The sequence below is a fragment of the Labeo rohita genome, chromosome 20, assembly GCF_022985175.1.
Source record: "Labeo rohita strain BAU-BD-2019 chromosome 20, IGBB_LRoh.1.0, whole genome shotgun sequence".
Classification (NCBI taxonomy): domain Eukaryota; kingdom Metazoa; phylum Chordata; class Actinopteri; order Cypriniformes; family Cyprinidae; genus Labeo; species Labeo rohita.
This window is the reverse complement of record NC_066888.1, coordinates 3,337,570-3,357,971: the sequence shown is the minus strand read 5'-3', so window position 1 is coordinate 3,357,971 and position 20,402 is coordinate 3,337,570. Positions and strand designations below refer to the sequence as shown.

At 36.9% G+C, this 20,402-nt stretch overlaps 1 protein-coding gene across 10 annotated transcripts in view; it reads left to right on the top strand.

The window, feature by feature from the left end:
* Window positions 1-6,774: 6,774 nt before the first annotated feature.
* Window positions 6,775-20,402, top strand: part of nrxn3b (neurexin 3b) — a 317,541-nt gene continuing 303,913 nt past the window's right edge. For all 10 annotated transcript variants that reach the window (XM_051138803.1, XM_051138796.1, XM_051138802.1 and 7 more), the window contains exons 1-3: window positions 6,775-6,939; window positions 10,055-11,131; window positions 17,978-17,995. In XM_051138803.1, the coding sequence (XP_050994760.1) occupies window positions 10,435-11,131; window positions 17,978-17,995 (715 nt within the window). In that variant the 5' untranslated portion in view covers window positions 6,775-6,939; window positions 10,055-10,434. The remainder of the gene's footprint in view (window positions 6,940-10,054; window positions 11,132-17,977; window positions 17,996-20,402) is intronic.

Sequence of the window (20,402 nt, the reverse complement as noted above, 5' to 3'; positions counted from 1 at the left end):
TTGCTCAATTCTATCAAGACATTTATTCAAAACAGTTTGTTTTGTTTTTGAGGCATTAGATGCCAAAGAACCACCTCAGCTTTCGTGGAGATGTTATCCTGAGGCATTTCATTGTACAAGAGATCTTTCATTCCGATTGAACTTGAGCTATTTTCTTCACCTTTCCTTCTTTATTTTACGTTTTACTTATACTTTTGAGTGAGTATTTTAATTTTTATAGTACAAAAAATCACTAACATAGCATCTATATCTATCTATGTATCTATGTATCTATGTATCTTTCTTTTCTTTTCTTTTCTTTTCTTTTCTTTTCTTTTCGGAAATTAAATCTTTTATTCAGCAAAGACAAATTATATTGATCAAAAGTGACAATAAAGACATTTATAACGTTACAAAATTTTAAATCAAATTTTGGAACATTATAAATATCCAATATTTAATTAATAATTATAATTTTTATGGTACCATTAGGCCTATAATCACAATTTTTTGTTTTGTTTTGTTTTTCTCTCAAACCACCGAACTTTTATTTTGGAGGAAAACTGCAAGGAAACGTTTCTTCTTCTTCTTTTCTGACAAAAGATTAGAAATCATTCACATTACAAACTTGAGATGTTTGGCGCATGTTTATTTATTTATTTATTTTAAACTCACGAAACTCACAGCACTCGCTTGGCGTTGAGCAGCAACATTTACTACGAACCGCAAAAAGATTTCCAGTGCTGCACTTTCTATCACGCAGCTCATCAGTTTACATATTCATATAATTTCATCGCAATCTTTGTGATTTGATAAGCACGCTAAACCATATCGCGTTTTCATACATTGTCGGAATTAATAAAAGAGTGACCGTCCAAATATCGAGTAAAATAGCTAACATAGTTTCATATTTTTGCTAACGCTAATTTTTACTCGCACGACGAGTGTTCATTTTATATATACAAACACGGAATATTATGCCCTTTTATATGTGCGAGTCCTAATTTGCCAAAGCACTTTGGGTGTACATGTTTTACTTTGTGCTGAATTTAGGTTTATGAGCCACTCTCCTCTAAATGTGTTCATGACTCATAAATAGACTTGCTAACATGTGATGTAGCCTACTGCTCTGCACCAAACATACTGTAATTACCGTACTGTCTGTGATCCTGGTAAAATGGCTAAATGCATCCATTTGCATCCATTATGGAACAGGACAAGTTCTTTTCCCTGCTTGACACAGTCACCAAGAAAATGCTTTTTAGTGCAAGGAAAAGTCTAAGTAAGCTGTTCCTCACTATTTTTTCCATGTGAACTGATTGCTTATATATACAGACATTCAAGATAAAAAAAAAAAAACAATGCTTTCTAATGTTTCGTATGCCTGCAGGGCCTTCATCAGACAACCTCAAATCCATCCCAGACATGAAAAATGTACCCACATCACTATGGCTGAGGTGCCAGCACCAGCTTGCCAAGTTGCCAGGGGTGCTAAACGGTTGGTTAATAGCACTGCGACTGAACCAGCAGGAAGGTGTGTGAGAGCCCCCATGAATTATTGCTAAGTCACACCTGTAAACCAGCGTGAGTGTTTGCATACACACACGGATACACAAACACACAGGCCATCTGGCTAAAGTCTGTAGTACTTACAGTAGCTATCAGACAGCCATGGCACCAGGACCTGTAGCAGAGAGACGAGATGCCAAGAATCTGCGTTATTAAATGGCACAACATACCATTAGGCACACCACTGACAATAGATTGTTAATTATCTCATTTTCATAGCAGCCAGCCTTACGTTTGTAATATGCCTATAACTTGGGGGCATGGTATGTCCTGTAAATGGTTATTTGTCATTACAGTTGTAAGATAGCATTTGAAATGTTAATATACAACAATATACAACAAAACACCTCCTCTCCTTTTCACCTCTTCTCAGTTGATTTTTAACTGCACTATTGTAGAGTATAAGAGTTATTTTTATTTGTACTGAGACTTTTTAATGTACATAAAACATTCATGTGAACAGTTCTGATGCTAACTAAGCTTTTTTTTTATTGGATATATTCTATTAAAAATATAGGTAAATATATAATTCATAATATTATAGTCAATATTCATCTAACTTGTCTAAATGCAAATGTACATAGACTATTTTATTTGGTATTTTACATTAATGACACCCTTTACCCTTATACACATTAATTTTAATGTGTATGTGTGTATTACCTGACTAGTTTATGATGTATTTTGTTATGGATGCATCATCATTCCTGTAAATACTTCTCTAAATATGTTATAATTTTGCAGTACTGTTCTTAAGGGGGGGCATATTAATCTTTTACTCACATTAAGCCATCAATATGAATGTATCATTAGAGGTATGTCTAATATATCATGCTGTTAATAATATGTTTGCCAATATTCATCTTAATTGCGTATTTATCAGTAGGTTAATTTTTTATTTAATGTTTTATTACTAAGTGAAAAAGGTATAATATTGTAGCAGAGATAGATAGATATAATATTGTAGCAGTGTCTGTCCTGCCTTGAAGACATTCTCTTCATGTGTCAGGAATGTGACTGTGTTACAGGTTCTCCCAGGGGGCTCCTCCACCTGCCTTGGCTGAAGGATGTTCCTCCTAATTATGACAGAGGTGTCGCAGGCCACGGGGCAGAGAGCATTAGCTTCACACACTGAAGGGAAAAAAAAGAGTCAGGAAACAGTTCTGTAAGAATGTTCTGCTTTAAATTTGTGTGGTTGGATTGAGGCAGGAGAAATGTCAGGAAAGAAGAGGCTTGTGGATTTAGATAAGAGGTTGGCGTGGCACTTCTGATGGGGCCTTCTTTGATTTGTAGAGAACTACATTTGGACATTACTAAGCTTTCTAAGTAGATGTTAGTTCTGGCAGTGACAGGAAGCTTGTTAGACTGACCTATTGTTTACAGGACTAACATGACCCAGTGCTGGAGTTATCTTTGATGAGGCAGCCACTGCTGAGCTTGGACACGGTTTGGGGCTAGTTGGGTAAAATAGATTTGACTTGTAGCGTGTTTATATGCAGTGCTGGGGAGTAACTATTTACATGTAACGGAATTACGTAATTTAATTACAAAATAAATATAATTGTAATTAGTTACAGTTACTGAGAAAAAATTTGTAATTAAATTACAGTTACTTTTGAAAAATGCCAGTGATTACAAAGGGGATTACATTTGAATTTTTTCACACACCCACCCCCACTTACAGACTTAATTGACTTCTTTCATAAATTGCATTGACTGCTCTAAAATGAGACACCAGTGTTTTCAGTTTCAATGTTTTTATTTCCTATTTGGGTTTATGCATAAACTTTAATTTTTTAAGATTGCTTTTTCTAAGGCATTGTTAGATGCTAGTGTTTTCTGTCATAACTATGCAAACATTTGATTTCAAAACCAGTATCATACCTATTAAACTATTTCTTGTTATGATGTTATTTATGTCATGATCTTGTTATGACATATAGCGCAACTGCGCTCACGGTGACCCAAGTTCGATTCCCGTCTCGAGGTCCTTTGCCGATCCCGCTTCCCTCTCTCCTCCCAGCTCTTTCCTGTCATCTCTCTACTGCCCTATCACAATAATAGGCATAAAAAGTAAAAAAAAAAAGTCTGAATTTGTGGTGTCTGTGCTTTAAATTAAATTATTACACGGTTCTGTGGAATGATTGGTCAGTCATGATATTCCAAGGTATGTTATTCCCCAATAACAACTGGTAGGAGCAAATAACTCAGACTCTTTAGGGGCAACTTAAGTCAGTGCTATATGCTTGATAATTTTTCTTGGCAGAAGCTTTGTGTTTGCTTAGCTAATCAAATATTAAAGCTTAATTCAATATTGTGTGGACAGTTTCTTAATTCTGTCATCCTGGTATCGTGGACTCGCTCTATTGTTTCATACAAACGCAGCTGCTACCATTTTTTTTTTTTTTTTGTACACTGCAATGGATTATAAGATAACTAACAAACTAGTACTACTTCCTTAATTATTTATTTGGTGAAATGTTGTGTAAGAAAAGTGGTATGACTGGTATTGCCATTTGCTAAATAATCTATCAAGCAGTAGGATAATGTTGCTGATAATGTAGCCAGTTGTTATCGCAAAATAAAGATGTTTTCCCTTACTTATTATAATCTTAATTCAAGTGATGAAGGATTTTAAAAGTCTGACAGTAATGAGTGTTGAGTGCTACTGTAAGGTTAACTCTGCCTGGTTTAAATGTTTCAAAATGATTAACAGTTGAAAATATTAGAAATTTAGAAAAGTAATCAAAAAGTAATTAAAAGTAATGTTACATTACTTTAATAAAGTAATTGAAAAGTTACACTACTTATTACATTTTACATCTGTAACCTATTACATTTCCAAAGTAACCTTCCCAACACTGTTTATATGTGTTGCTGTGACGTTTGGGGGTGCTCTAAAAGCACTGTACTTAGACGAGCTCTGTGGGATAATGAATTGTAGCAGATGGTGTCCTGGAAAGTGTACTGTTGTCTTAGGAGAGGTGTAGTTGAAGAAAGATGAACAGTGCTGTCTCTGTAACATGGGGAAAGAAGATCCCAATCTTCACAAGCCTTAAAAAATGACAAGAAAAGATCCTCTACTGGCACTCACTCACTCACTCACTCACTCTCACTCACTAGCAGTTGCAAAGTGCCTGTGTGTGTGTGCTGGTGAGGTGAGATGCACTTACGGCAGTTTGTTAACAAAGCATCAGCAGAGAGCTTGTAAATGTAAATGATAAGGGTTGGGGATGGCTACCCATTCATTTAATTTTGACCTCACAGTATACAGTACAGTACATACATACAAGATTTCAAGAAGATGCTTCATCTTCATTTGTTTTATTTCTAAAAGCTTCCCAAAAGAGAATACAATATATAAAAATTGTGATATTTCTAGCAGAGGTACTAATGGCAAGTTTTTTGTGTTTTTTTTGTTTGGTTTTTTTTTTTTTTGGAATCCAACATGAAGCCATAACCACTTAATTGCTGACTGCATTTGGCTCAGCACAGTCTGCCCAAGCTATAATAAAAACAAAAAGAAAGAAATAAAGAAAGATAGAAAGAAAGAAAAAATAATAAATAAATCAAACAAACATGTTTTTATTATATATATATATATATATATATATATATCAACATTGCGTCAAAAAAGTTCATCAAAGTTGTCTTAAGATTTTGATTTTGATCAACTTTGATGAAAGGTTTTGATCCACTTCAAATGTTGACTACTGTATGTATTAAAGACATTCATGCAGACATTCATAAAACAGAATCTATCTATCTGTGTATCTATGTATCTATCTATCTATCTATCTATCTATCTATCAATCTATTATCTATATGATGTAATAATATCTTTAAAGTCTTTTCAGGTAAAACAATTTACACAGACATCTGGTTTTACATGATAAAGCATCGGGGTGTCTAGTCCTGCCCCTGGAAGGCTACTGTCCTGCAGATTTTAGCTTGATCACATTTTACTCCATCCATTGCCTGGAAGTTTCTATTGAGTCTAAAGGCCTTGATAAGCTGGTTTATTTGATTAGCTGTGTGTTTAATTAGGGTTAAAGCTAAACTCTGCTGGATAGTGTGCCTTCAGAAACAGGCTTGGACTCCCCTGCAATACATTCACTGTTTAAAAAGTGTTAGGGCCTTCTCTGTTACCAAACATTAGTGGAGCAAATTCGTAGTTAATGGGATGAACTACATCTGTGATTACCCTGCTGGGACACCTGTGTGAATTTGAGGGAAACTGACTTTATGCATCCACTAAAAATCATTTTAGTACAAGTGTTTTTTCGTAGTACTTTAGGCCCTCTATTAATGCTAAATGTGTCATCTGTTTTTAAATGTGTGTGGATATTATGGCAGGGCTGTAGTTTACTATTACATTTAAATTAATTTAAAAGTCATTTAAATTTTCCCAGCATTGCAAATCATTTTGGTTAAATGCCCTGATAAATTAAATATTTAAAAAACATCTTAATGGATCGGTTCATTCATTCATTTTTTAAAATTAATTAATTTATTTATTTATTGTATAAAAATATATAGGCTAGTGCGCGTTTTCTATGTGCATGTGCATTTGCATTCTCATGGGTGTTCCCACGGGACTCTCACACTGCCTCATTAAGCCGCGTCAGTGATCTTTTCATTAACTTTTCCGTTTAATTAGGTCGCAAGAACTACCTCATATGTCATGGTAATAGACTAGATTAGCTTTGAACTGAGCGTCGACAGACTTAAGCGAGTAGATTTTTCAACGATGAAAACATCATTGCGCATGCCCACGACTGTAACGTGACGCATCAGTTGGAATTATTAGAAACTCATTTAGATGTGTTTTCAGAATGGATTTTACGGAACTGTCATTACTTTTTGAGTTTAGTATCTGAGCAGTTCAAACACTCATGTCTTTTCAGGACCATGGAGACTTCCCCAAATGCTCCCAGTGTTCCAGAACACTCTAAAGGCTTTGGATATGTAAAGATGTCATACACAGCCACTCACATCCGAGACTCGTCATTTTGTGCAGGCGATAGATCTTCTAAGGAGATATGATGGTAAATGTGGGATTAAAATGTATATTCACTCGTGTAAAGATACCTAAAGGGGATTCCTTACAGAAAACGCTATATTTGTCTTGGTACGTCTTTAAATGGCGTGTTTAATGTAAGTAGTGGGCGGAGCCGCGAAGCTTGCGAGCTCAGGACAGGCTCCAGCACCTCAGTCGAGCGGAGGAGAGCGAGCTCTGGATGCGCAGATTATCCCGCTACACTGGATTTGACCTCAGCATCACTCCATCCGCGCTCCATCACTCGCAATGTGGATTTAACCTTTTTTTGCGAAAATTTTAAAGAATAAACCGGATTCTCCATCAGGGGAGTACAATCGTCACCATTTAAGGTAAATCAGAAGTACTTTAAGAGATTTAGAGAGTTTAGTCATCAAATGCGTTTGGTCATTAACTTACATTACACATGTTATACACTATTTCTGCCGTATGTGTATTTCTAAATATATTTTGTAAACAGAGCTTTTGTGCATTGCTCTAGGATAGCTATATTTTTCTAATGCAAACGCTTGTAATCTAGTATTTGAATACTTGACGATTTGACGATACATTTTTTACAGCATGAGAGAGAGGGAAACATCCTTAATTACTGTATCCTATTATTCCTATGTCCTACACGTTTCTGAAATATTTAATGGATGTTTGAGATCTTCTGTCATTGCCAGAGAGGGGACTGAAGGATGCATGCAGCAGTCTGAACATGATCACCCCTTTCTCCCTTTCTCTCTCTCTGTCTCTCTCTCTGTTTCTCTGTCTCTGCTTTAATAGTGCAAACATTCACGGCCCTTAAGAATGTTAAAGTTTTTTTGTTGCCTAAAGTTGTATGTGACTTTGGCTTAACCCTTTAATAGGCAGGAATATGAAAATACCTTAGAAATGAATTTATCAGGGCACAATAATATAGTTCCGTTTACATCACAATATTGCTGATATTTTCAGTTTTACACTGGTATGTCCCATATAAAATGCATGTTAAAAAAGCTGAACATACCTTAAGGTCAGCAGCCTTCAGATGATATTGCTACCGTATTACTTTTAGATAAAGATGGTGAGTTTATATACCATCATTTTGCAGGTATGCTATATATTGATGGGTTTTTCTGGCTTCTGGTATGCCTGTTTTTTTTTGTTTTTTTTTAACGGTTGAGGTGTATGACATTCTTTCTCCCATGGAACACCAAAGAGGTTTGTCAGAATGTCTGAGCGGCTCTCTTGGAGTTTTGGTTGGAGATCAGGGCCTGTCAAGCTCTAAAAAGAAGAAGAAGAAGAAGAAAAAAAAAATATATATATATAAAAAAATATATAATTTTTTATATATATTTTATATATATATTAGAAATAGCCTGTGCATATGTCCATACGATAGCTGTTTGCAGTGTTTTTCAGGGTAGAAAAATTTTCAACATTATGCTTTGGTGTTCCACAGAAGAAAGAAAGTCAGGTTTCGAAAGACGTGAGGGTGAGTAAATGATGACAGAATCATTGTTTGGTAAACTATTCATTTAATTGGGAATCCCATTTGAAACACAGTGTGTGATGAATAATTTCTATTCCACAACACCCATGCTGCACATTATTGTTACTCTGCAGGTTACTACAGCTTGCTCATTTTTTGTTCTTTGTGAATACATGTCAGGAAGTATTGGATGACTTGATGTCAGATTGCCTTTTCAATAAGGGAAATTCAGACAAAGAGAATTTGACAGACATTTGCAGGAGAAACCCAGCTGAGATTGACATGACATTGGAGAAAACACATATGGAGACGTAATCAGCATATATATTTGTTGTGTCCTGTACCCAGCATCTTGGCCTTGCTCACAGAGAATAAAACATGCTGGAAATGACTGTAAATCATTCAAGGCAGATGGAAGACTTTTCCTCTGATAGTTATGTGTAAGCTTTTCATGCTCTTTTGCCTTTTGGGAACAAAATGCAACATTTATTCTGTTTGAGTGAATTTTCTATGGATTACAGAGCATATGGCAGAACACATACTTCAGAGTCTAATTCCTCATCTCTAATCTTAGTTCTTTTTTTGCTTATTAAATGGGAAGATTTATGCTTATGTCCAAAACAGCACTGTCCAAAAATCCTGTCCAAATGTCTTTTGAAGAAGAATTCCCATAGACTGCTGCCTCTGGAGAGGTCTGATCGGATCTATATAATTTGTAACCCAATAGTGTGTATTATGTTTGTAATAAATCCTCCGTCTGATTGCTGCCAGACCAGTGGCCAGTTGTCATGTGCCGTGCGTGAGGATCAGGTTTTAGGCCAGCCTGTTCCCAGTAAACCAGACTGTACAGGAAGTCCTTCTGAAAACCCGTTCTCTATGATGCCTTGCCTATTAGTGTGGCATGCATGGTAAATGTCTTGACCGTGGCCACCACGTTCTGCTCGACTCACCCTTTTCACCTTTCTTCTCAAATCTTGTGGAGCTCTCGTTCTCTATTGAAACACAGACAAGACTCGCTATCGCTCAAGAGGCACTCCACGCATCGGTGTTGGTATCAGTTGCCTTAATTCAATAGCTGGCTGCCAGGGAGAGATTAACTATTCAGGGCAGGTAGTTAAAGGGGCTATTGTGTTGCACCGCTGTGGAACAGCTACGATTGGGGAGGCTTTTGTCTCTGGGGGCTCCATGCCAAAGCAACAGCCAGGGCAGGGAAGGATGGAATTCTACACACACACGTACAGTATCTCTCCGTCAGACATCTGTCAACTGACCGCATGTGTTGTAAATACTTAGGTGTCATAAACAGCAAATATTTGACAGTGGCTTTTGTGATTACTTGTATTTGCAATAATGAAAATGTAGTTTTCCTCATTTTCCAGAATCTCCTCATTTTCCAGAATCTCCTCATTTTCCATTGTTCAGACAGAGGTAATAATGTGACCATGTTGCCATATTGGGTAGCTCATATGTTTTTTAGGAGAAGTTGTAATGTCCCTGAACGCAAGGAGAAAATATACTTAAATGTACTTACTCTTGGTGTAGTCTAAGGCCAAAAACCCCCAGATAAGATGATCTCTTTGCAAAGCATCCCTAACTAAAATATAACAATGTATTTTTTACATATATAGGCCATGTGTGAAAAAAGTGTAATATTATAAAGACTAACATATTGCTTTACAAAAAAGTACATTCTTTATCATTTTTTTTTTTTTAAATGATCAGTTGAATAAATTGATCATGTTTAATTATAACTCGTGATTTCTAACAGCTAGATACTGTAAATGATTGGGTGAATTTATTAAATCAAACCCTGACAAATACATTTATGTTTCTTTTTTTCCTTTCCAATGAGGGTCCCAGGGACCCCAGTTTGAAAACATTTTTGGTCTAAGAAACACAAAATTGCCCACTGTATGTATAATATTTGTCTGTGTATTTCATGTATAACGAACCTAATGAAAATGTATGCCATTTTTTGTTTCTCTTAACAGATCAGGCAAAAGAAGGACCGATGTGGCCATTAACATGTGGCGATATAATAAAATCAGAAGCAATATGGAGCATCTTTGTTTTAATCCAGAAAGTCAACTCAAAGGAAAATCATCAGTAAAGCCTATCTAGATAGCAGAAGCAGACCAGTTGACCACTTCTAATCAGCTGTTTGGTCTGGTTTGAATTCATCCCGGTACCCCTAAAAAGGATTTAGGATAGCATGTGTCAAGAACCTCAGTGGCCTCACCTTCTTCTCTTATGTGGTTATCATCTAAAGGGTTTGATGTTTCTTCAATGACCTCCATAACATTTGCCAGAAAATATAACTGAGGACTTTTATTTTGTTCACTGCACACTTGTAGCATAACCACTGGTTACCATGCCTGCCATTTGCCGGCCCCATTGTGTACTATTACTGCTCAGCACCATCTTGAGTCTTGGTTTGGGCCTGGAGTTCACAGGCTCAGAGGGTCAATGGGCACGCTATCTTCGCTGGGATGCCAGCACCAGAAGTGACCTCAGCTTTCAGTTCAAAACAGCTATATCAGATGCTCTGGTTCTCTACTTTGACGATGGAGGATATTGTGACTTCCTGCTCCTGAGCATTGAGGAAGGCAAGTTGAAGTTGCGTTTTAGTGTGGACTGTGCAGAAACCACCATAACCTCCAATAAGATGGTAAACGACAGTCGCTGGCACTTTGCCACCGTCAGCAGGCACAACTTGCGAACCGTGTTGGCACTGGACGGAGAGTCCAAGGTGGATGAGGTGAGACCGCAAAGGCAGTTCATGAAGATTGTCAGTGACCTGTATCTTGGAGGAGTGCCTCAAGACATTCGGACATCTGCCCTAACACTACCAGCGGCTAAGGAGATGCCACCGTTCAAGGGGATTATTACAGACCTGGGTTACGGGAATCAAGTTCCAACACGCCTGGGGAGCCAAAAGGTCCGATTAGAGATGGAAGGGTTGTGTACGGAGAACCCTTGTGAAAATGGAGGCAGTTGCAGCATGGCTGACGGTGAAGCTTACTGTGACTGCTCCAAAACAGGATATGTAGGACGTTACTGCAATGAAGGTAAGATTGTTTACCTTTGATTTTGAACACGTCTGGCCAATAGTTTGAATTAATTATTTTTTAGCAATCTATTTATAAGAAAACCTTGGCAAAAGATTCTCAAAAAAAAAAAAAAAACTCATGCCAACCTGAAATCAATTTTGACCCTATTTCCTGTTACACATTCATGGTAAATTTATTAAAGTAAATTTATCTCGATATTATTTACTGAAAGACATTTTTACAGTTTATTTTCTGGTTGAACATCAATTTTGACTGGAAATGTGTAATACGAAAGTAAAATGGGTCTTGAATGCTGTGTCATATTGACTTTAACATTTGGTTTTTCAAATACTGTTTAATATATAATGTCCTTCACCCTACCTCCATACACCTGTAAACACATGAATATGCAATTAAATTACACCTCCCAGTGCATTTTGGCATAATTTCTCTCATTCATTCGTGAAATAATCACATTGAAACTGTAGGTAACATTACTGTTTGTACACAAGCATGCTGGACATAACTTTAATGATCATCATTTTAATGATGATATGCAGTGGCCCCAAAAAAGTATTTAGACACTGTGTCATACTTAAAAAAAAAAAAAAAAAAAAAAAAGTGTGAATTCATTACATGAATAAGACATATGGTAATTATTTTAAATAATATAGCATGCATACCCTTTCATGTGAAACAAATAAAGATACCACTTGAGGAGAACTGACAACATACAGCTACTAAAAATCCCTGTAATAACAACTGGCTATGTTTGTAAAAAAAATTTTTTTAGACGACTGAAGTTAGTTGAAGATGCCAGTTGTTCTAAAGCAATTGCATTCATTTTAAAGTGTGGCTTAAGTGTCCAAATAGTCTTTAGGGCCACTAATGCAATTTAAAGTGTCAACCTGGAAAATATTTAATGATAATGATGTTTTGATTATCTGTAATTATTTTGCTCATTGTATCACTCAAGAAATAATGATTGAGCGACAGTTTGTCAGCATTGTTTGCCTTGTTATGTTACAGATATTGTTTTAACTTAAAACCTTTTGCAGGGACATTCTACTTTTTTTTGTTTGTTTGTTTTATACAGTTATTGTTATAGGTAAATGATTCTTTTTTCATCAAATATCCAGATCCTGCACATGTTACAGACAATGGAAGGTACACCACAATTTCAAGAGCTGAACCTTTTGATCTTAGATTTTTATTTCTATTATCTTAGAACAGATAATTTCTTGATTCTAAACGGTCAAGTTTCTTTTTTCAACTGTACTTCAGTGTTAAGACCTGTTTGGGATTACTCTCACTGTAGACTCACCAGCAGGTATTAAAATAAGTCTCAAAACTGATTATACTTTTTGAATGCACACTGAATTGCCAAGAGACTTTGGTGCTGTGGTTATGAGAGATTACTCTTTTCATGTTGTGCCCTGTGTATAGTGTGTATAATTCCACAAGCATCTCAATTCATTCAGGGCATGAATATAAAGGCATCCAGTCAGGCAGGGAATCAGTAGACCCAAACCTGAATGCCTGACTTATTGCATTTCGTGATCAAACCCAAGCCCTTTAGACTGATCACGCCAGCCCTGTGCCTCAGTGCTCCTTTGTAAAGATTAAGAGATAGTCCTCTGTAGTGACAGGAGATCAGGCTGTATGATCAGATCACCTCTAGATCAGTAGGGGTGCTCAGGGCTGGAGGGCTGGTGAAGGATGTTTCTGTGTCTCTGGCCTTCTGGCAACCAGTAGGCCTAAAAAAGTGCCCTTAATGAGGAGCCAGTCAGCAGCTGCTCAAGGGAAAACTGATGTGGTAAATGCGAAGCTAGTGGACCTCTAATCTCAGAGCACGGGTTTTGCTCAGCCTGTCCTGCGCTTTGACCGCAGGCGTGGCTGTCAGGGCCATCACGGCCTGTCTTGGCTTCATCAGGCCCCAGTCGTGTCCACAGATTAATGGATGTGTCTGATAACGGATTGCACCACTGAGCTGTGGGAGCGTTCCGTAATTAGGGGCGGAACGAAAGAGAAATGGCTAATTCGCTGGTGGGCGATGGGGGCAAATGATGGGCTTAAACTCGGACTGACATGCTCTCAGCACCTCACAGCATGGCTGTGTTTACTCATTTAGAGGGAATTCACTAAGAATGAATTGCGCCCAAAGATAGCATTTATTTGTGCATGCTACCTGTGTCTTTTAGCACCTGATTCACTAAAGAAATTATGCAGATCTGCTGATTGTGCAGATATGGCCAAAAAGCTGTGCTGAATGCGATGTGTCCTTTGCATACTTGCAGTTCCGTAGTTTGAAAGCCAGTTCTAAGTTAACACAATACAGATTGTGTCAAAGTAGCTTTACAGTATTAAACAGGGAAATAGCATGTCGAAAGAAACCAAAACTTCATTGTTCTCCTCTGGCCAGACAAAACCAGCAATTTAATTCCAGCCTGCAACAGAGTCAGATTGTGCAGAAGACTCTTTGTGTATTGTGTGAGAATAATTTTTCAGAAATGATGACAGTTCCACCACACTTAATGGTTTGGTCTCTGATGACGTGTACATATTAACTAAGGACACAATAGGATCAGTGAAGACAAAATAATTGGCCATTTGATCAAAAATGTTTCCACAGTTGTCATTTATGTAACTGAATGCATGTTTTGAGACATAGTGGAAATTACATTGTGGTGGAGTTTCAGAAATAATGAAAAAAGAAGAGTTGGAGAAAAAATAGAATAAGGCATGTTTCTACTAGAAAATTGGCATAGCTTAATCATGATGCAATACTCAGCACATTTAGTGACTGACTAAACTTGCAGATTGAAATTGGACTGCCTAACTGTTTATTGAATTCATCTTTTAGCATTGGTGCAATTGAACAGCACAGTATGTACCAAAGTAACAAATGTGAGCTCAGAAATTGTTTAATGTTTGCCCTTGGTAATCTGTCCAACCTGCTATTGTTTTAAGTGCAAACAGACACAACAACAGGCTTGCAAAGACCCTGAGAGCATGCAGATGGCTCAGGAAAGCAGACCGCATACCTCAGTGTGTATGAAAGGACAGGCCACACCACCCCAGCAGAAGCACAACCGTCAGTATTATCATGTGGAAATCTGTCTTAAACTGCAGGCAGATTAAAACAGTATGCGTTTAGCCATAAAACACATGTTTGGTCTGTTCTGACGATGTGAATCAGAGGGTATCATTGGCTGTGCCACAGTGTTTAGTTATTGAGGTTACAACTACCAGATAGCTCACACAGACACACACACTTTACTGTGAATTCAGGCTACAAAAAACATTAAATCCTGTGATGTTTCTGTGCTTGTCACATTTTAGACACATCCATTAGCTTCTGTCTGTTTAATCTCTGTTAGTTTATTTGCAAAACACTGCATTATAAAGAAGTGTAGTCACTCATTTGTGCTTTAATTATTAAGAGACTCAATGAAAAAGAACAATTTTCCTGTGATTAGCTGGACCTTATTTTCCTAAGAGCTACACATTTTTAACCTAGCCTTTTACAAGATAAAAAGCAATTAATGCTCAACAGGTATGAAAAAAAAAAAGTCAAAACAATCGCTGTGGGCTTAGTTCTGAGGATTAATAAATATACATGGAAATATGACAGTTACTATAATCTTACTACAAAAGTAGGTCAATAAAAAAGGGGGAAAGGACTTGCAACCTGATTCAGGCACAGTGGGCATTTGTGTCTCTTGACCCAACACGGGCAAATGTTGGGATTTGAGTTTAGGGATAAAAAAATAGAGCAAAGGATTAAAGCTGAGCAGCATGTCATCAAGAGGGATATGGTCACGTGAAGCCGATAAACCCTCTTTCTCTCTCTCCCAACGCTTCAAGTAACCAGTCAAAGTGACACAGTCTGGAAATCCGCTTCTGCTCTTTTCTGTGTTTTTATTTAACGGTGGAGGCATGGGTATTGTTTTTTACAGGCAGCCATTTTGTTAACAGAGGAGGCAGTATTGGTTGAGATCAGCTTATTCAAGCCCGAGTCCACTCCAAGTCAAAACTGAGACCAGAAGTGGGTTAAGTGTGTGTTAAGACAGAGATCTGAGGAGGTTTAAATGATTCAGATAGTATAAATATGCTTTCCTGTGAGGTGAACGAAGTCTGGTTTCATATGAGTGTCACATGAACCTCTGCAGCACACACATAGTGTTGTAGTCCAGAGACATAATAGAACAGAGTACAAAATGTATCTGCAGTGAACTCAAGAAATGGAGTTTAAGTCAAGGCATAGTCTAAATATTCTATGATAAGACCAGGACCATAAAAGTATTATCTTGTGCTTAGAATCCAGCATACATCACCAGAGAAAGCTTTACTAGAAGATCAAGTTACAATATTATGATTAAAACTTATTCAGGGATGACTTTAGAAGTGTATGGAAAGTGTTTGGTGTGATTTATCTACCCAGGATTATGGGCAGTGTAGTTCATCACAAAGATCTGAGCTAAAATCAAGCTATAAAAGCATTCACTTACATGCCCACAAATGACATAGGTTAATGTGGGCTCCAACGCTCCTTATTGTTTTCTTTTCTGAGGTAAATAACATTATATGACTATTCACAAGCTGTTTTATTGATGGTATAAATACTTGGAAATGTAATTTAACGCTTTAAATTTTATTCATTATTTGTAGTGCGCCAGCCGTGTGATGTTACTTTAATACAACACAAATCGTAGCCTTAAAATTCTGTCAATTACATCACAAAATACAAACAATAAATGAAGAGTTCAGATGCAAAACCAGCTAAATCCATCTGATGTCTTTCTTTAAAAAAATGCATTTTTATCAGGCTCAGATGTATAGGTTTCTATGTAAGTACTGGTACTTCTGATTGGGCCGAGGCTGGTATTTTAGCGAGTTTGAAGAAAAAGTATTTGATGGACGTATAATATGTGTCGAGAGCATTCACTCGGTATCATGGTCTCATTTTTGACCGTGATGGCTTTTAGCTGGTTTTGCATCTGAACTCTTCAAATGTTTTTCCACTCTTTAATGTGACATGAGATCACCGTATTCACCTCAGTTCAAGTGACATGTGAATCAATCATATTTTTCCTATTTTAGTTCCAGCATGAAATAAACATGAATGAATATCAGAAGACATGTTGAAAATGGCACTAAAATGCTGCCATATTTACTGAATTACTTAACACAATAGCCATATTGTTCACCTGCGAACAGTGCTAGTGAGTAAGCAATATCTTTCTGGAAAAGCTGGGTGAGCAAGGAAGTCTGGTGGGGACACCACCACCCAGCATCCTGAACACAGCATATCCTGACACAGTGCAAGTTCGATTCAACTTTACAATTAAACTTAGACATGAAACATCAGACTGTCTCTGTCAATTGAATTTACCAAAAGTGCTGTAAGCTAAGAAACCCAGCGAATCCTAAAAGCCTGACAAGTGTGCCCTAAAAGCCTTTTGTAAATGTAATAAGCCAGGCAGACCAGCTATTATTGAATAAATAAAGTGATCATCCTCTGGTTCCAACCCTGAAAGGACGACAGGAAAGAGACAAAAAAAAGAGACAGACACTTAACCCTCAGATGTCTGGTTTTGCATGGCCTTCAGAAAATCCAGGTGATAAATTTCCAGCAGTAGAGAAGGAGGCCTTGACTTGCCTTCTGAGATGGCAAGTGTTTGGAATCATAAAAGATTTCTGTCCTCATATAGTAAAATTATCAGTCTTTGATTGCTTAATGTGACTTGCTCAACAATGGCCGATTATTCGCCCTTGTGATGAATTGTTTCTGATGAAGCAGCGACAGATGTTAGTTAAAATTTATTTATGCTAACATGTCTATATGATATGCAACATTTATCATCATGGTAGCACATGCTGCTCGTAACACCAAATTCATAGGGTAAATTCCCATGGAATGTTACCAGAGAACTCATAGAAAAACTGTATACATTGGATGCAATGCATTTTGAATTAAGTCTTTTAAAAATGTTGACAAAAACTTGCAAATTGCATAAGAAACAAAAAAGCCTCAGTGTTTAAAAAAAATATCCCACATGTATATACATGACCTTAGTCTAAAGTTTCTCGGTCCATCAGCACGCTTTGCTTTTATCTGCAGCTTTTTAGATATGCAAGGCTCCTTGAGATTAGCCTTGAGATTGAAGGTTTTTTTTCTTCGATTTAAATTGGTTGGTCAAATTGAATTTAATAGAGAGTTTTTTTTTTAGATGCTTCATGTAAGCATTACAGTCTGAAAGGCCTGGTTTAAGGCTTTGAAATATGTGGTTATGTGGTTGAACTATGCTGTTCTCCTCTTGAAATCAGTGTGCATTCATTTAAATAGGGTTATTCAGAAACAAAAACAGCTGTGGATGATTCACTTGGGTAACTATACGCATGAGTCTTCAGTGAGAGTAATTCTCTGTGTCCACGGTGTTCAGAAATCCACAAACCTCACAACCTCGTAAATCCACATGGTCCACATCGGACAGCTGGCTTAGTAACCTGCTTGGATTTATGGTCTCATCCAGAGTATGTGAGGAACGCTGTGGCATTCTGGACACTACAGCAGGATTCTCGATGTGATGGAGTGACTTGAAGTAATAATGTCAATCTGTTCCTTTCAGAAAATGGAACAGATTTTATAGACTTTTTTCCACAGGATTTTTATTTATTTTATTTATTTATTTTTTTTTAACAGGCATGCACAGGGACAGTCTTGATCCCTTGCATGAAAAAAAACAGTTTGTTTATAGCTGAAAATGAAACGTTTGCATGACAGCCACCATGCAAAGTCAAAAGTGTGTCTAACAGTTGAACTCTCTGTCTTCCTTCCCCTTTATGCCATCTTCTCAAAAGCTGTCAACAAAACCCCTGGTAAGTGAGTCTTAGGCTGTGAAAACTCTTCAAATACGGTATAAACTCAGATAAAGCTCAGATAAGGAGAATTAAACTAATGTTCTTTTTATTTAAGAATCACTTTCACACATGAAGCCATATAACTGCATAAAACAGGACTCCAAATACCTTGTGCACATACCCAATTTTCAAATCACAGTCCACATAAGTGTATGGCTAATTTAAATGGTTTTTTTTCTTTTAATATATTTTCAGTAAGCTGTTTCAATACATTAATGTAATAAATATGTTAAAATGTATTACGTGAAATGTATTATGTACTAAATAAAACTACACAAAAAACTTTTTTTTCTACAATTAAATTTTCTTTGTTTGGACTGTAAATTATTATGGACGTTATCTTTTGCTATTAAATCTTTCATGTGCGTTTAACATACCATTACACTGGTCATTTCCCCCTAGCTTATAAGACCTTCAACAGACGATCATGGTGCTTTGTTGTCATGTTGTAGTTTACCACACTATAACAGTGCTGGCAGTGAACATAATTCCTATTTGTAGTGAAATGTTCCCACACCTCATTAAATTGAGCTCGTTCCATTTTTACAAGCCAAGACTCTGTGTCATAGAGGTGATGGGTGCAGCGCAAGCTATGTCATGCGCTCTAGAAATCCATCAGAATATTTAAAATAATTAATCAGTAATAATCATTAATACCCCTACCTCTGCTACAGAAATGGGAGAGCACAGTCTATTTGGAGTTGACTGCACAAGGAATTGTTGTTCCTAAATTAGGATACACATGACATTTACCATGTCATGACAGAAGTAAATGCCATAGAGTAATTGCATTAGCTCATTCAGAACTTTGTGACTGACAAAGTCAGAAAATCTTCAGAGCTGAGAAAATACTGGAATATAAGTATAAATATATACATTTCTGACAAAGGCTGTATGTGTGAAAGCATCAAATGACACATTCTGCTTATATTACAATAATGTTTTACTGTTAGGGCTGTCAATCAAAATAAAATTAAATTAAATTAAAAATCTTATGACTTTTTTAAAAAATACTTTTATTCAGCAGGGGTGCATTCAGTTTATCAAAAGTGACAGTAAAGCCTTTTAAATTTCAATTCAACAGAAAGTTCATCAAAGAATTCTGAAAATAAATAAATAAATAAATAAATATCACAGTTTCTACAGAAACATAAAACGACGCAACCATAGGCATTGAGCACCCATGGGAAAAAAAAGAGATGTTCTCTATTTACTGTCATAAAGACGAAACAGATCTGGCTTTCTAGTGCGTATTTGTATATGCACTCTTATGAAAGCGTCAATGGTTTCGGTTTACATTGTATTCTTTGCAGCGTTACATTGTATTTTTTGCAGCCAATCACAGATGTACCTGCTGATTTCTTGAATGCGATGGCCAGTCAGAGGCGTTAGAATACACACAGCACTTAAATCAAGCTTGCAAATCCTTTCATTATAACAAAACTTAAATTCCGATGAATTAAGACAAAGGGCCATTTTTAATGATTATACAGAGAGTGCTCTTTGTGTGCTTTTTAGACTATATATAATCCATATAATCCAGAATTTGTAGAAAACTTTTTTTTTCAGCCACATATACATTGCAAAGTTTCGAAAATGATATTCCGCATACTGTATGTATGAGAGATTCACACTCGAACGAGCAATGGATGCCGCCTGTGAGCTAGGGCTGCCTTCGACTAAAGGGGCCCTATCATACACACGGCGCCAGGCGTGACACAATTGATTTTTGCTAGTTTCAGCCCGACGCAGTTATCATTTTTACGTCCTGCGCCACGTTGTTTAAATATCAAATGCATTTGCGCCCATTTGTGTGCCCGTGGGCATTCTGCTCTGAAAACAAGGTGTGTTCTGGCGCATTGTTGGCACGTTGATATTTTGAGGCAACTGAAATAGACTGCGCCATTGACCAACTAAAACCTGGTCTGAAGTCAGTACTGCAATATTTTTCTTGTTATTTCAGCCTTTGTTCTTGCAAATTCCGCTGTGTAAATAGCAAATCCGCCATGGTGCGAGCGCAACTGGCTCTTAAAGGGAATGTGAGATGAGACTCATTGGTTTAATGCCCAAAACACACCTACGACTCATAAAGAGAGTAGAGACAACCCTTTCAGACTATGCACCAGGTGCACCAACCATTTTTCCCGTCTTTAAAATACCAAAAGTGGATTCGGACATGCCCCAAATGCACCTCCGCTGTGCGGTTTAGACTGTGCACCTAGATCGCTAAAATAGGACCCAAGATTTTTTTGATCGACTAGTAGTCGTTCATTTTAAGCATTAGTCAACTATTAGTTGCACGTTTATTAATAAAACCATATACTTCATAATAATGAGCCTTTGATTGCCTACATAGCCTTTAATT